At 48.2% G+C, this 17,646-nt stretch overlaps 1 protein-coding gene across 8 annotated transcripts in view; it reads right to left on the reverse strand.

The window, feature by feature from the left end:
* Positions 1-17,646, reverse strand: part of CSMD2 (CUB and Sushi multiple domains 2) — a 684,208-nt gene that overhangs the window by 118,500 nt on the left and 548,062 nt on the right. For all 8 annotated transcript variants that reach the window (XM_053267555.1, XM_053267553.1, XM_053267554.1 and 5 more), the window contains 4 exons: positions 13,508-13,604; positions 10,229-10,333; positions 3,258-3,376; positions 2,263-2,332 (listed from right to left, as the gene is read on the reverse strand). In XM_053267555.1, the coding sequence (XP_053123530.1) occupies positions 2,263-2,332; positions 3,258-3,376; positions 10,229-10,333; positions 13,508-13,604 (391 nt within the window). The remainder of the gene's footprint in view (positions 1-2,262; positions 2,333-3,257; positions 3,377-10,228; positions 10,334-13,507; positions 13,605-17,646) is intronic.

The raw sequence follows: 17,646 nt of genomic DNA on the forward strand, positions 1-17,646 counted from the left end.
CTAAGAGCCATTCTACACACTGTGGAAGTAACAAAGCTTATTTTTAAGAGTAAGAGCACAACAGCATGCAGAACCAGGTGGCAGAATCGACTGCATGTTTTCAGACTGTAGGCAAAGGAACCTCATATTTAAACAACTCCCTGCATAAAACCGAAAACCTACAGAAGCAGCAGCAAAGCTGGCCTAGAAACTTTCTCTACGCTGTACTTAAAAAAAAACCCCAAAACTTGCAGAGTATTGTTTTACATGGGGCGTTAGGGTTATGGTTAGGGTTAGGGGTAGAGCCGGTTAGGGTTAAGGTTAGGGTTACCCTAACCCTAACCCTAACCGGCACCCCCCAAGAGACTGAATGTTGCTCCTGAGACACACCCCAGAGCCCAAGTTCCTTTCCCACCAATCCAGTCTCTTCCCTGATCCCAACCTCCACATACCTTGACCTCCTCTAGTCTCCATTAATTATCTCAGGTCCCACTAGTACAGTCAAAACCAGGCAGGCCAGGCGAATGCTTTTAATCCATGCTGACAGTGACAAGTAGATGCGCTTCCGCTTAATGGCTCATTATATGTATTTCTTTTCTGCTGACTGTGCTCTTCCCTAACTCTCCACCCCTTCCTTCCCTCTTGATGTCTAGTTAAATGGAACTCCTCCCCAATTATTTAAAAAGGAAACATCTGGATTCCTGGGGTGTGTGTGTGTGGGGGGGGATGCAGCCAGTCAGCCTTGTAGGAGCTCAGCAACATTTCGCCAAAGCTCCATCACTTCTCCCGTTCTAAACGTGACATAAGAAATATTTGCAAGCCTCTAGTCTAGTTGTTGTTGTTTTAGAAAGTTGGGGGGGGGGATCTGTCAAAGGCAATTTCTCATTCATGATCTGCAGCCAACAGATTGGGACTTAAATGCATATTTATATAGCACATTAAGCATCTTGATTTTCAAAGGGCGCAATGAAAAGCAATCCCTCACTGAGAAAAATGGGCTTATGATTTCAGGTATTCTCAGCCGGCACGTATTACATTATGTTGCACTGCAGACCACGGCGCTGGCTGGCTCGTTCTCTGGGGAGTACCCGGTCTTTTTATGATGCACATGGGAGGCTGCTCGCATTAGAGGCTGCCGAATGAAAGCACAACTCCTTCCACACGCCAGGGCAACAGTCCCGAATGGGGAGGGCAGAGGGCAAGGAGGGGCCTGCAAGGCTCAAGGACAGAGACTCAAGGAAAGGCACTAACAAGCACTTCAAGTGTGCTGCAGGGAAAGCATTTGATCCATTTGACAAATCAAACCAGAATTTGATTTGGGGTGAATGCCAAATGACAGTTTGGCTTCATACCTTCCCAGTACAGCATGGCTCCACATTATTATGGCATTTATCAGGTTATAACACACATATGCACGTACACACACACACACACACACACACACACACACACACGATCCAGAACAAAGTTATAATTTGCAGTTGGGTTTTTGTTCTGCAAAAGAGAGCCAGCACAGCATAGTGGTTAGAGTGTTGGACTAGGACCGGGAAGACCCGAGTTCAAATCCCCATTCAACCCTGAAACTCACTGGGTGACTCTGGGCCAGTCACTTAACTCTCAGCCTAACCTACCTCACAGGGTTGTTGTGAGGATAAAAATAAGCATGCACACTGCTCTGAGCTCCTCGGAGGGAGAGCAGGATATAAATCTTAAAAAAAGAAGAAGCCCTGCATTTCTTCATGCAAAAGCCCTCCTCTTATTACTGACCAGAGTTTAAGACAGCCAGATCAGATCAGGACAGCCCAAGTTTTTGGTTAAGCAAAAAGGTTTCAACCACTTATTCAAGGATCACTGCTCTGAGGCATGTCTATCCGGCTCTGGGTTTGAGGACTGTGAGGTCCCAATGTCTTGCACTGCACTGCACAATGCACGCATGCCACAACCACAGCGACCAAAGGCCACTGTGGCGGAGGATCATGGGAGTTGCAGTCCAACCCAAGTCTGAGAACCCCCCACTGTCATGAGTTCTGAGGGGCCAAAATGCTATCTCCAAAATGCTATCAAGTTGCCTCTTGGTGACAACATGCCCTAAATATGGATACAGTGGCCACGTTTGAACGGGAACGGACATCCATGTTTATCATCCCTAAAGCACATACAGAATAAAAGGGGGCCTTGCATTAGCTAAAAAACCTGGTTGCCCAGTCAGGATTCCTGCCACTTATTCCACTCATCCCTCAGACAATCATAACTGATGAGCAAAACATGGTGGCCGTTGCCTACCGATGCAGAGCGGAGGGGGATAATTCCAGCGCCGGACAGTCCCTGGCATGCAGGAGATGTGAGAATGCCCCTGGATGAAGGAAGAAAGGCGGACCATTAGAGAGGGAGGGAGGTACATAAGGAACTGAAAAGCAGCCTTTCCAGTCAGAAAAACAGGAGAGCCTGTGTGCCAAAAACAAGCAAAGGCTTAAATCCTACACTGGGGCTACCCAAAAGGTTTGTGTGTATTTACTTATACTTGCTTCAGCTGCAATTTCCAGCTGTCTACAGCAGGGATTCTCAACGTTGGGTCCCCAGTTGTGATTGGACTTTAACTCCCATAATTCATAATAAGAGCCAGTGTGGTGTAGTGGTTAGAGTGCTGGACTAGGACTGGGGAGACCCGAGTTCAAATCCCCATTAAGCCATGATACTAGCTGGGTGACTCTGGGCCAGTCGCTTCTCTCTCAGCCAAACCTACCTCACAGGGTTGTTGTAAGGAGAAACTCAAGTATGTAGTATACCGCTCTGGGCTCCTTGGAGGACTAGTGGGATATAAATGTAAATAATAAATAATAAATAAATAATTCCCAACCAAAGGCCACTGGGGCAGGGGATTATGGGAGTTGAAGTCCAATAACATCTGGGGACCCAACATTAAGAATCCCTGGTCTACAGGATCCCAAGCCAACAGCCTCGGCCACATTTCTTATAATATATAATAATACATTACATCCCAAACCCCACTGGTTTCAGTGGGACTACAGAGCCTGGCTATATATTATTTATTAGTATGCAGTTGGGTATAAAATATCTCAACATGCCCCACCCCGCCCCCATAAAATATGTGGAAGCGAATACGGGCTCCTTTGCAGCCTGCATCCACATTCCCTCTTTGCATCAACCATTCCAACCCACACCAGGCAGCTCCTAGATCCACAGGTCGGCAAATCTTCATTGCAGTTACGATGAAGAGAGATCAGGTCACATTGGCCAGCTCCAGTGATACGAAGTACCTGGAGTGCATAGCCCGGTTCACACTGAAAGGAGACCACATCGTTCACCAGGTATCTTTCCCCAATCTTCAGTCCGCTGCTGGGGACGGTGGGCTCAGGGCAGCTGGATAAGCCAACGGCTGCAAGAAAGCAAGAAGAGGAAGTGAATGCAGAAGGGGGAGTGTGCATGGGGGGGGGCATGACTGCATCACACCACCCACAGCATGTGGGTAGATGCTATGACAGAAGGAAAAACTTGCACTTGCTGGTGATTTGCCCAACTTTTAAAAAATAATTCTCAGCAGTCCTGAGTTGCTGGGTGTCACTCTTGCTTTTCTCTGCTGCAGAGTACATGGGTTTTGGCATCCAACGGGGACCTTCTTGGAGGCATTGATTACAGGGCAAACAAAAAAACAAACGAATATTTATATACCACTTTTCAACAGAAGTTCTTAGAGCGGTTTACATAGAGAAAGCAATAATGAATTAATAAGATGGATCCCTGTCCGCAAGGGCTCACAGTCTCAAAAGAAACATAAGGTAGATATCAGCAGCAGTCACTGGAAGGATGCTGTGTTGAGGGGTGGATATGGCCAGTTGCTCTCCCTCCGCTCAATAAAGTGAATCACGATGTTTAAAAGGTGCCTCTTTGGCTCAGTTAGCAGGACGGACTTTATGGCTTGCACTAAGGCATGGATCAGGGACCTAAGAGGTTCTAGGACAGGTGCCAGTTTCTGCACCACCACTCGGCTCTGGCCAAATGGGGGAACTGCAGAGAGATCAGCCAGACCAGTAGACCAAAATCGGTCATGTGAAATCCCCTACGAAGACTTCCAGGTGAGGTTTATTTACTACCTCTCTGCTCAAAAAGGTTTTGCAGGTTTTGGTAAAGGTAAAGGTAAAGTGTGCCGTCAAGTCGGTGTTGACTCCTGGCGCCCACAGAGCACCTGGTTTGCTCATTCCCTGGCATCATCTCCAAGTAGGGCTGGAAAGAGCCACTGCCAGCCAGTTCAGACAACAGTGAGCTCGATGGGCCAAGGGTCTGACTTGGTATAGGAACATATACTCAGTCAGACCCTTGGTCCATCTGGCTCCGTATTGTCTACACAGACTGGCAGTGGCTTCTCCAAGGTGGCAGGCAGGAGTCTTTCCCAGTCCTACCTGGAGAAGCCAGGGATCAGGCAGCTTTGATCCTAAGAGCCCGGGAATCCGCAGGTTTAGACCCACACTCTAACCACAACATTACACTGGCCCCCAACGAGACAAAATAAACAAGTAAGTATCTCGAGAGCAATGCTGACTCGGTCTGTCTCAAGGAGGAGGAGGAGGAGAAGAAGAAGAGAGGACACTGGCATGGGCTGGTACACTGTTGATGCATCAAGCAAGCCAAAACCGCTCATCTCGTCTTCTGGGCAGCCGACGCTGTGCACAAGCCAGCCTCTTCTTTCCTTCTGCCAGGACTGGAGTGGTCCTGAAAGTGGCCAGCTGAACAGCTTTGCCCTCCATCCCTCCACATGTACGTGGGGGCTGAACTTTGAAAGAGGATTGCTTCTCTGGGCTTTTCGCTGGGGAGCTGCGTTTAATGGCTCACACTTGAAAAGGCAATTTTCGGAAATGCCAGCCATTCATGTGCAGGGACTATTGGCGGCATGGAAGCAATTTGGTTGCGTTGGTCCAACCAGCCCAGGAGGGGCAGTGGAGCTCCACGAAACACGGAAAGGTTTTCCCTCCTCTTGCTGCTGGAGTTACTGGGCAAATGAAGCTGGGATCTGATGCATAGAAGGCTGCAGATGCAGAGCAGGAATGCCCATGGCTTCCTGGGACTTGAATGAAGGGATGCTGCATGTGAAGCAACGCATCCTGAAGTGGAACCCAGTCCTGGTCCATGCAGGCAGAAGAAAGAAGTGGCACGCATCATCCTGAAGTGATGCAGTAGACTGTACCAGTTGGGGTTCCAGGTAGGAGCACTGCTTTGAAATGCTTTCCCTTGTGTGAAAACAGCCCATGGCAAATAGAAGTTCTCTGAAGAAGCCCCTTTCTTGTTGTGCAAATTTTTCTCTTTGCATAAGTTTTGCCACATAGGGAAGCATTCTTTTTTTTAAGCGACCTTTGCCTGCAGTCTGATGTGGTGCTGCCCTCTCTGCCTCCTTCTGCTGCTGCATGTGAACCTCCCCCACCCCCATGAGGAAAATTGGTTCTGGGATTCCAACCATGTGACTGCGGAACCCGTAATGTCAAAGTGCCAGGAGCAGCTCATCTGAATGCGCCAGGGAGGCGTCAAAGAAGGAAATTGCTCCTCTCTCCTCTGCCTCCTCCCCGAGAGCTGCACTCCCTGCAGGCTGGCCATTTGTCCAGTAGAGCTGTGAAGTTGACCATTACTATTTTTATTTATTATTATTTATCTGATTTCTATACCGCCCTTCCAAAAATGGCTCAGGGCAGTTTACACAGAGAAATAATAAGAAAGAAAAAGAAAGAAAGAAAGAAAGAAAGAAAGAAAGAAAGAAAGAAAGAAAGAAAGAAAGACAGACAGACAGTTGGATCCTTGTCCACAAAGGGCTCACAATCTAAAAGAAACGTAAGATAGACACCAGCAACAGCCACTGGAGGGATGCTGTGCTGGCAGTGGATAGGGCCAGTTACTCTCCCCCTGCTCAATAAAGAGAATCGCCACATTAAAAGGTGCCTCTTTGCCCAGTCAGCAGGCCATTCATCCAGCAGAGCTGTGCAGTTAACCATGCAGCTTTACCTGATGAATGGCCAGCCTGCAAGTAGTGCAGCTCTCTGGCGGGGCGGGAAAGAGCGGAACCAACCGAGCTGCTGCTGGGAAGCAGAGGCAGCTGTGCCCCCCTGGCCCGTTGGGACGAGCTGCTCCTGCGGAGCACCCTCCTCTGCTTAGAAATCAGCTGTCACCAGGGATGGGTGAATTCTCCAGTCAGGAGGTACAGCCAGAGATCCACAACTCACGCAGACACATATCGCCTTTCTCTCCCTTTCCAGCTCTCATTTTCTCGGGGACATCAAGATTGCCTGCGGAACTGTCTGTGTCGTGTCTGCTGCTGCTGAACTTTGTTCGACAGCCAGAAAGAAACAGACCGCTGCTCTCATTCTTTCTGAAACTGACCTCTCTCCCGGGACTCCCTCCAGCTGCTGGCATCGGCCCTTCACATTTCAGCCACTTTGGACAGCACAGCAGGCCCAGCCCAGCTGCTCCAGCATCCTCAACCAGACACACAGCTGTGGGGTTAGTGGACATTTCACCAGCTCAGTGACTAACGGCAGATCGGCGGAGGAACTGGCACCAAACTTGGCAGCACTCACGCGATATCGAGGGATGTGCAGATGGCCCCGAGAACCGCCAGAAAGAACCCAGAAGGCTAAGCCGCATGACTTCCAATGGGAATGGAGCCTAGAGTGCCTCACAGGTGCAAAGAGAACAGCAGGACTGAGGAAGGCACCCCATTGTGAGGGCTAGATATGGGGGAGCCCAAGCAAGAACCTCACTTCCCCATGGAAGGCAGCCCTTGGGAGGTGTGAGATCCTGGAGGAAGGCGGTTTGGGGAAGACATGACCTGCTCACCTCATAGAACCATAGGAAGCTGCCTTCTCCTGAGTCAGACCAGTGGTCCACCTAGCTCAGGATTGTCTACCCAGACTGGCAGCGGCTTCTCCGAGGTTGCAGGCAGAAGTCACTCCCAGCCCTATCTGGAGATGCCAGGGAGGGAACTTGGAACCTTCTGCTCTTCCCAGAGTGGCCCCATCCCCAATGGGGAATATCTTATGGTGCTCACACGTCGCCCATTCAAATGCAATCCAGGGTGGACCCTGCTTAGCAAAGGGGGGCATTCATGCTTGCTACCACAAGACCAGCCTCACCCTGATGGAGGCTCAGAGCTGAGGAAGGTGCACCCTCTCTCCCCCTCCCCCAAACATTCTCAAGTGTTCTGCCTCAGGCATCCACGCAGTACATTTCACATTTATGGAACAGTTGGTGCCAACTCTGTACCAGAGTGCTTTCCAGATTAGACCCTGCAACGGGGTCACGTCATATCCCGGAAGTGTGCTTCCACACTTCCTGCATTGTGACACCGCAGTCCCTACGCGGACTGCAGGGTGCCGTTCACATTTCCGATGCCTTGTTTCAAATTTTATCACTGCGATATAGTGCTATGATGTCATGTGCCCGGCGTGAAAAAGTTGCTGTTTGTTCGGGTTGTTAGTTTCCACAAAACTGCTCCCCCCGCTGTTTACATTTCAAATGCGATTTGCCTGAACGGAGGCATTTTGCTGCTGTTGGGCGGCTAATCTGGAAAGCGCCCAGGCCATTGTTGTGCCATTGGTCCCAGCAAACACCACACAACCAATTGTTCTGGCTCACCTAAGGCCACCTTGATTCATGTGCTGACTTCCGAGCTCTTATTACCACATAAGTTAGGCCTGGTCTGTCCATGCAAATGACTTGGTGGTGGAATTTTGAGGGGGTAAGGAGAACTGGCCGTCTGCTACTTGTGCAGAACAAGCTGCAAAAGATCTTTGGGGTTGTAATGCTGACTTCATCCTGCTGGAGGTGAGTACTTCCAAGCTGCTGGATTCGATTTTCGAACTGTGCTTAATGTCTGGCACCCTCCCTAATCGATACCTATGTGCCAATCTCTGCTAATAAGCACCCAATTTCTTTTTCTTTTTATATTTTCAATTTCTTTTTTATTTTTTAAGTAACATAGTCCCTACTTTTTTCCACCCCACAGTCCTTTCTCATCAATCTCTCTTACATTTTGTTTTTAAGTGACCCACTCAACCAAAGGTGGGCTTTATAAATGCCCATATCAACGAAGGAGCAGTGGTTGAAACTAGTGCTGATCTGAGCCAAAATGAAATCACCTTTTGGGCTGAAGTGAACATAAGAGTAAGCCCTGCTGGATCAGGCCCAGGGCCTATCTAGTCCAGCAGTATCCTCTGCTATGAAGACAGAAGCAAAGAACTGGTTTAGCTTCTCTGCAATCTCCATATCCTCTTTAATAATCCCTTTCAGTCCCTCATCATCTAATATACCAAAGCTCCCTGGCAGGTTTCTGAAGTATTTAAGAAGTTTTTGTTATTCCCATTGATGCTTTTAGCTAAATATTCCTCAAACTTTTTTCGCCTCTCTTATTGTCTCCTTGCATTTCTTTTGCCAGAGTTTGTGGCTCCTTCCTGTTCTCTTCATGTGGGCAGGCTTTCCAATTTTTGAAGGAATTCTTCTTCCCCTTTATTTTTGAAGGAATTCTTCTTCCCCTTTATAACTTCCTTGACTTTACTTGTTAGCCATGCTGAAATCCTTCTGGATTTGGTGGTACCTTTCCTCCTTTTTGGTATACATTCTAACTGGGCTTCTATTATTGTGGTTTTAAATATCCTCTGCTGTGAAGAATTCCATGAATTCTGGAGTGAAATGACTCTCTTGATTTTCCCTTTCAGTTTTCTTTTCACCAAACTCCCCATTTTAGAGAGGTATCCTCTTCTGAAGTTCACAGTATGTGTTAGACTTCCTTGGCAATTCTCTCTTTGCATATATGCTGGATTTTCTCACACTATGGTCACTGTTACAACACTGACATATCGCACCAGGTCCTGTGCACCACTCAGGATTAAGTTCAAAGTCGCCTTCTCTCTGGTTGGTTCCATGACCAACTGTTCTAGGGCCCAGTCATTCAGCATGACTAGAAATGTGGCCTCTTTGTCATTACTTGAATGTGAATTTACCCAGACTATGTGTCACCCATTATTACAGCTCTGTCTCTCTTTGATGCCTCCCTGATTTCCTCCTGCAAACTCCCAGTCACTATCAGCGTTTTGATTGGGAGGGTGATAGCATGTACTTAGTAACACATTCCCTTTCAGGCCTTGTATTGTCACCCACAGAGTTTGTATGGAGAACTCTGGTCTTCCTAGGTTTTCTAGCTTGTTAGATTCTAGCTTCTAGTTAATTCTTGTTAGCTTCTTTAATTCTTTAAAGAAGAATTCTTTAATTCTTGTTAGCTTCTTTAATTCTTTAAAGAAGCTAATTCTTGTTAGCTTCTTTAAAATATAGTGCTACTCCACCCCAATTCACACACACACACACACACACACACACACACACACACACACACACACACACACACACACACCCCGCCGTCCTTCTATAGAGTTTATATCCAGGAATAATAGCGTTCCACAGGTTCTCACTGTTCCTCCATGTTTCTGTTACCTACTATATCTATGTTTCCATTAGCAACCAAGCGCTCCAGCTTGCCCATCTTGGCTTGAAGGCTTCTGGCATTGGCATATCAGCACCTATACACTGAATCTCTTACCTGGTGCATGCTATCTTTCTTACGGCCATTTGATCTCCTTGACCAGCTAGCACATCTTTCTATCTGTTCTTTACCTGGTCCTACTCTGTCCCCTTCTGGTCTGTCTGAAACATTTACATCTGCACACCTTAAGGGATGGCATTTGCTGAACCAGAGACTGCCCAGTTCCTGGCAGCTGCACTCCCCCCGCCCCCGGCGTGCACCACGACAGCCGACTCTTCCCCAGCACTGCCTAACAGTCTATCTAGATGCCATGTGATGTGCACAACCTTTGCACCAGTCAGGCAAGTCACCGTGCAGTCTATACGCGGGTCACAGACCCATCTCTCTAGATGGGCTGCGATAGAATGCATGTATCCTAGATAATAAATGCTCTCAAAACAGAGGCTGCAACCTGGACAACTAACTAAGCAAGCTTAAGAACATTTCGAAAGATTTTGCTGAACTCTTCTCTGACTTAAATATGAAACAGTAATACCTGTGCTTGGTCCACGTTTTGATGGTAGTGGTATTTTGTTTTGTTCAGTTATGTTTTTGCTTGTTTGTTTTCCTTTCCTTAATCTGTGCAGAGTATTGTTGTTATTTTGATTGTGTAACCTCATTTAAACTTGAATAAAGTTTACAAAACTTTAATACAAAACTCAAAAGGGTACTTACTTTTGTACTCCAAATGAAACCCTGCGGCAGACACACTGATGTCAGAGTAGAAGTGCAAATATAGCTGGTTGGAGGTGCTGTTCAGCAGTGCAGGTACTGTGGTTCCTAGGGGAAAAGCAAGAAGCAGAAGTGTCACCAGAGAGCACTTTTCACCAGGGATGGATGGAGTAGATCTGGACCAGGTCTGGAGGTGGTGGTGACCATTTTTCTTGTCACCTTTCATTACAACGGGCAAGGGTGACTGGGAGGGTTCCGTACATCTTTCTGTAGAAGGATACAGGTGGCAGGGAAGCATGTAGGTGCTCCTGACAATGTCATGGGGAGCCTGCTAGTCCTACAGAACCCACCGCTCACCAGCAGAGGCTAGATGGGTGGCCACTGGAGAGAGAGGGGATATTCTTCTTTCTCAGCTTTGGAACTCCCTTCCTAAGCAAGTTCTTCTGCTTACATGGGTTTACACAGGAAAAGGCCTTATACCGAATCAGACTATTGGGTTCATTTAATTCACTGGGTCGTTCTTGTACTCAAAGCCAGGGTCAGAGGAGCCAGGGTAAGAGAGCTGTGAACACTCCTGATCAGCAGTTGTGTGTTTGCAAAGATCAAGGTAGGCAGAGAGGAGAGTGACTATGTTGGGCGCTGGGTAGGACACCTTTTCGCCCACCCTCAATAAAATGCTGGGGACAGGAAGTGGGTTGGCTGTGCCCATCCCACCCAGCTCTCGCCTCCCCCATGATCATTCTTCCCTCCTTCTACCTGGATCCTTGCAAGCCCATGACCACCAGTCAGATGCATGCACATGGCTGTCCCACTCTGGCTGAGTGCTCCTCTGACCTTGATTAGGGTCGTGAGAACAGCCCTACAATGGTCTGTTTTGGTTGGCAGAGGATCTCCAGGGAGGAGCTCCCAGTCCTAGCTGCAGATGCCAGAGACTGAACTTGAGACATTATGCACACAAGTGTATAATGTGCTTGACCACAGAGCTGCCATTTTAATCTCTGCTTTATGTTTTGTGTTGTTTTGCTGCCATTGGGTATTTATTGTTGGATTCTGGGAATGGAAAGGCATATGGTCAAATACACAGAAATTCATTTCAGACACCCAGGAAATGTCCACTTTATTGATCCATCCAAATGAACTAATAATGAAATGGACTCAGGGGAGTCATCCATTGTTGCCACTGTTCCTCCCATTCCCCCATTCCCATTTGGAGGAATCCATTCCCATTTGGAGGAATGGATTCCCATTCCCCAATTCCTCCCTTTCTTTCTGCTATGTCTGGAGATCTGCAGGGCAAAAACTGCCGGTTAGCTCCATCTGAGAATGCAGCCCTTTCACAATAACAGCCCAGTTCATTTTTGATCAGGCCCTAATGAGACTGGCAGAGGGATACCCAGAATGATGTTTTCAAAGTGCAGAGGTGCATTTCGTCGCAACAGGTTTCATTCAGGTGGACAAACAGATTGAGTCAGGGATTTGGAGATGAGATGGAATGGAAAGGTGGGGCTGAATGAGAGACGCAGCAGAACCTCTGGCACCGTTCTCCCATGTTTGCTGCTTGAATAATGACTTGGGGGTCAGAAACAAGAGAGGCAAAAACTGCCCTAGAGGAAGGAGGGCACAGCTCATCATGAACAAGACCCAGAAAGCATTCACGTGAAGCTCCTGCTGAATTTTAAAACTGCCAGTGAATTCCATCGCTGGATAACTATCAGCCATTGCAGATGAATGCCTGAGAGGGTCCCAGAGCATGGTCTAAGGGCCCAGGAAAAAGCCGCCTTGCTGAAGCTAACCAGCTCTTGGCGTGTCAGTACCTGGATAGGAGACCCATGAATGTCACCTTTGGGGATGGGGCTGTAGCTCAGGGGAAGAGCATCTGCTTTGCATGCAGAAGAACCCAGGTTCACTCCCTGGCAGCATCTCCAGGTAGGGATGGGAGAGACTCTTGCCTGAAACCTTGGAGAGCCACTGACAGTCAGTGTAGGCCAGGGTTTCGTAACCTTGGGCCCCCAAATGGTTTTGGACTACAACTCCCATCATCCTCTGCCACCAAGGCCATGTCTGGGGATAATGGGAGTTGTAGTCCAACAACATCTGGGGGCCCAAGGTGAAGAAACCCTGGTGTAGACAATACTGAGCCAGAGGGAACAATTTCCTATGAAGCTACCTGTGGACTTTGGAGAGGGGAAGCAGATATCCTGCCTTGGGATTGTTTTTAATGAAAGGCGGTATATAAATTTAACAATAAAATATAAATAAAATATCTCCTCTCACTCCCAAGTCTTTCCTTTTACACTTTCCTTGTTAGGTTTTTGGGAACTCAATTCCTGCCTCCTCAGTTTTTTACTCCACCTTGAGGTCACACAGTTTTGACACTTGAACGCAGAGAAAGTATGTGCCTGACTTCAGAAATGTTTGATATGCACACATGTGAATGTCAACAATGAATTAATTAAAGAACTTAAGCTCCAATCCTATCTGTGTTTTCCTGGGAGGACCCAGCAGGGTTTATTTCTGTGTCAACATGCACAAAATTGCACTCCACGGTTCCTTTAATTTACACAGGTGGGTGCTTAAAACTCCCCCTGCCTGCTGTTTCCCCCCGCTATGCCTCCTTATCTCTACCTTCCTTGACTTGGGATAGGAAGACTGAGCCAGAGACAGGTGGGGATGCCCATGTCTCCCAGCCGTGTTGCCCTTGGTGTGTTATACACACATCCTCTGAGTGTCATTAACAGAACTCCTTGTCTCAAAGGCTTTGCTCACAACTGCCTGCATTGGGGATCTGTTGCATGGGAGCATTTACACAGCTTCCAGACTCCGTGCTGGCCTCATCTGTGCAAGCTCACCATTGCTTCCTCTACCGGAGGCTTTCCAGATAGCGATTTACTCCTGCTTTGCTACCACTAGGATAGGTTCTGACCCCTTACTCACTCTGGTCCTTGCCTCCTGCCTAAGCCTTCTGATTCCTGAAATCCAGCTGACCCCTAGCGAGTACTTGGATCCTGACCTAGGTGGCCAGATTTGGCTTTTTAAAGCCAAATTTTGGGTTACAGCCCATTTGACTCACAAGTATACCCCTTAGGTTCTGGCCACCCTGATCCTGACTTCTGCCTCAACCCCAGATGTCCCTTATCTACTCAACCCTCCAAGTTCTGGGCTCTCAGTCCCGGCCTCTGGACCTGTGCTCACGGGCACCACTGCCCACAGCCCAGCCATCCTGGCAGCTGCGTGTTATTTGCATGGGGTCAATGCCCATTCTGTGCCAGTCTCAGCACTCACCTGAGAAGCTGCCCAGCATAGTGGCCGTGTTATCCCCACCGTCAAACACTTCTAGGGAATCCCAGTTCTGTTCTGTGACAAAACCGATCACTTGAATCTGGGAATGCAGGAAGGAGAGACAGAAAAGGAAAGAAAAAATGGTATGAACCTCCAGCTTTGAATTAAAAAGCCAAATCTAATTCAAAGAAAGAAAAACTTCAAAAGGCCGTCTTTACAAATCATGTTCTCAGTGCAAACGTATCAGTTCAGAAAGTCCCCGAGGCCTGCTGAGTGCACTGAAGGGGATTATGGGGGTTTTCTAGGGCAGGGATCCTCAACGTTGGGCCCCCAGATGTTATTGGACTTCAATGCCCATAATCCCCAACCAAAGGCCACTGGGGCTTGGGATTATGGGAGTTGAAGTCCACTAACATCTGGGGGCCCAACGTTGAGGATCCCTGCTCTAGGGTACACATACAAACACACAGGTACTACCCAGACCTAACAGGGCCCATTCACACTGGAGGCTCCCAACCCTGAATCCCCAGACGCTGGACTGCAACTTCCCTCATCCCCCCAGCCCCAATGGCCAAATGGTGATACTGGGAATTGCACTCCCATATCAAGGCTGGGAATCACTGCATTCCATGAACAAAGAGCATACCTTTTTGTGATAACTGAGCTGTCCCCTGCCAACTGAGCCAAGAGGCACCTTTTAAAAGTGGTGATCTCTTCACTGAGCAGGGGGAGAGCAACTAGCACTATCCATCCCCAACACAGCATCCCTCCAGTGGCTGTTGCTGGCGTCTATCTTATGTTTCATGTTTAGATTATGAGCCCTTTGGGGACAGGGAGTCTTTGTTAAAATTCTATCTATCTACGGTATCTATCTACGGTATCTATCTATCTATCTATCTATGGTATCTATCTACGGTATCTATCTATCTATCTATGGTATCTATCTACGGTATCTATCTATCTATCTATCTATCTATCTATCTATCTATCTATCTACGGTATCTATCTACGGTATCTATCTATCTACGGTATCTATCTACGGTATCTATCTATCTACGGTATCTATCTACGGTATCTATCTATCTACGGTATCTATCTATGGTATCTATCTATCTATCTATCTATAAACTGCTTTGGGAACTTTTGTCCAAAAGGGGTATATAAATATTTGCTGTATTCATATCCGTCCCCTCAAAAATGCCCAACGCTCCCCTGCAGTTGCGTGTTGCAGAGGAAAACGAGTCGCTGCGGGCAAGCTCTTCTGGGAAGCTTGTCTGCGGTGACTGGCCTTCTCTTTGAGGAGCCCAATCTCCGCTTACAAAGAACCCCAGGGCTCCCTGCCACACACGCCACTTGTCTAAGGCACAAACACACACTCAGTGAGATAAGGAGGGTTGTATGGATTCTTCCTCCCAAGCATGGCTGATCTGCCCCTGATAACGCCAACAGAAGAGACCACAAATGGTCCAGATTATAGCCACCCACAAATATGGCAGGCTGAGTTATGCCCTACAAGTTGTGGCATTTATGTGCTTCCCCCCTCCTTCTTTCAGTTGACTAGAATTAAGGGCTACCCAAAGAATCTATCTATGTGGTCGCTAGAGTCAACACCAACTTGACGGCACTTAATCAATCAATCAATCAATCAATCAATCAATCAAAGATACTGATTGGCAGTAAATTTCATACAGAGAAAGGCAGGGGTGCAGAGAGGCTAGAAGTTGCCATAGGACAGGCTGCTGCTGTCCCCTGCCCCCCACATGCCTGCCATGCCCCACAGGGTGTGTGGCCAACACCAGGGCACAGACACACAGCCCCCATATAGACACACTCAGCCAGTAAACAAAGCTCTCTCAGCCTGGGAGAGATGGATGTGTGGCCTCTTGGCCCTTTCCAGGCCAGTCGGCCAATGCTTTGTTCACCAGCTGGGTGCTTCTTCCCTCCACATGCTCAGAGTGAGGGAGAGAAAGGGAGCACCCAGCTGATGAACAAAGCACTGGCTGGCTGGGAAAGGCCAGGGGGCCACACATCCATCTCTCCCACATGCGAGAACCTTGTTTGCTGGCCGTGTGTGTCTGTGTAGGGGTGAGGGGGCACCTTGGCAGGGGAACATAGGAACATGGGAAGCTGCCATATACAGAGTCAGACCATTGGTCTATCTAGCTCAGTATTGTCTTCACAGACTGGCAGCGACTTCTCCAAGGTTGCAGGCAGGAATCTCTCTTAGCCCTCTCTTGGAGATGCTGCCAGAGAGGGAACTTGGGACCCTCTGCTTTTCCCGGAGCGGCTCCATCCCCTGAGGGGAATCTCTTCCAGTGCTCAGACATCAAGTCTCCCATTCATATGCAACCAGGGCAGACCCTGCTTAGCTAAGGGGACAAGTCGTGCTTGCTACCACAAGACCAGCTCTCCTTCCGCTGTGTGACGTGGCCCAGGGATGTCCTCCCTCATCTGACGGTGGCTATGCCACTTGAGAAAATGAAGTACTTCTCCACACTGGCTTAGATGCGATCAAGTGTGGACTGTTCTACCAGTGGCCATGAGTCATGAGGGCTCTGTGGAGCCTCCATGATCAAAGGCAGTAGGCTGCCCCTGAGGATCAGCTGCTTGGGAGCAACAGGAGGACAGGGCTATCCACTTTGTGCCTTGCTTGTGGGATGAATGGGAAGAATCGGTTGGCCACTGTGGGAAAGAGGATGCTGGACAAGATACACTTCTGGTCTGATCCAGCAAGGTCCTTGCATTCATATGAATGATCATTTGGAAAAAGTCAGCAGGGCCCAGTTGCATCAGAAAAGGGTCCTGGCCCTCTTCATGACCCTCAAAGCCATTCCTGAGCATCTTCCCTGAAGCAGTCTAACATCTGTCTTGCTAAGAAGTCCTCCACTTAATTCCTTCTGCAGGGAAACCTGAAATCAGATTTCAGGAAATCTGGAGCCACCACAAAAAGGAAGGAAGCCAGACAAGCAAAGGATAGGAAGAGACCAAGGGCTCAGGCAGACGAAAATATGTCTATTTGGGGCACTGAACTGGGATACTGATCAGAATCAGATCAGGAACTCCTGGGTTCTCAGACAAAAAATACCTGCTTTAAGAGAACACTAGGTATCTGCCAGCTTCTCCAAAGGAGATGGAGAAACAGAGCCTGCTAAAAACCCTCATCAATACTGTGGTTTTCCCCAAGCCAGTGGTTTTGATGGCAACCCCATAGCATATCGCCTCCATGCTGCTCCCCAGCAGCTTGATGTGGTACAATCCAGGAAAAGCAAGAGTTTTACTAGGTCATTCTGATGATCTTATAAACCGGCCCTCCGTTTGTCCCTACTGTTCTGGCCCCCAACATTCGATGGAAACACTTGGATAAGAAACCCAACCGGCAAGAAATCCCACTCCTGCTCCGCTGAAAGCATCAGAGGGTAAAAAGTGTGCCGTGTGTTGCAGGAGAGATCAGAAACCATCATCTCTGGCATTATAACTTGTTTCCCTGCTTGATTTATCCCAAGTAACATCCTTGCGGGGAAGAAGAAGAAGAAGAAGAAGAAGAAGAAGAAGAAGAAGAAGAAGAAGAAGAAGAAGAAGAAAGCAAAAGCCTTCAGAGTCTGTCTCGCCGAAGTGCTAATGACCCCGCAGAGCCTTCCTTGATCACTCTGGCCAAGTCAGCCTCTGCATAATTATCCCCTACCAATGATTTACTGCATACAAAGCAAGCGCTTGGCTTCGCGCTCACCTCCAGCCCCCTCCCTTTGGAAAGGCATCAACATTCGAAGGTTTTGATGCTACGCTGATGTGCAGGATTTCAGGCGGGATCGGCATATATTTACTGCCAGGGATATAAATTAATTCACCCAAGGAAGAGCTGCCTCTGGAATGAATAATTCATAACCGAAGCGCAAGCAAGTGCACTGATTACATAAAACCCACACCAGGCTGACACGGCCTCTGTTCTGATGCTAAGGAGGCTTCTGGCTCCTCTGATTTGCTGCTGCTCAACCTTTACTTGGGGTAGAAAATGGGGGTCAGTGGGTGTTGAAAAGGGGTGGCACCTCTGCTCCCTGGTTTGTCAAGCAGCAACCCACCCCCATGAAAAGGAGACGGCGGCTTCACCTATACAGCTGAATGAGGCCATGGCTGAGCAAGGCAAA

Source organism: Hemicordylus capensis, chromosome 7 (assembly GCF_027244095.1).
Source record: "Hemicordylus capensis ecotype Gifberg chromosome 7, rHemCap1.1.pri, whole genome shotgun sequence".
In the NCBI taxonomy this organism is placed as follows: domain Eukaryota; kingdom Metazoa; phylum Chordata; class Lepidosauria; order Squamata; family Cordylidae; genus Hemicordylus; species Hemicordylus capensis.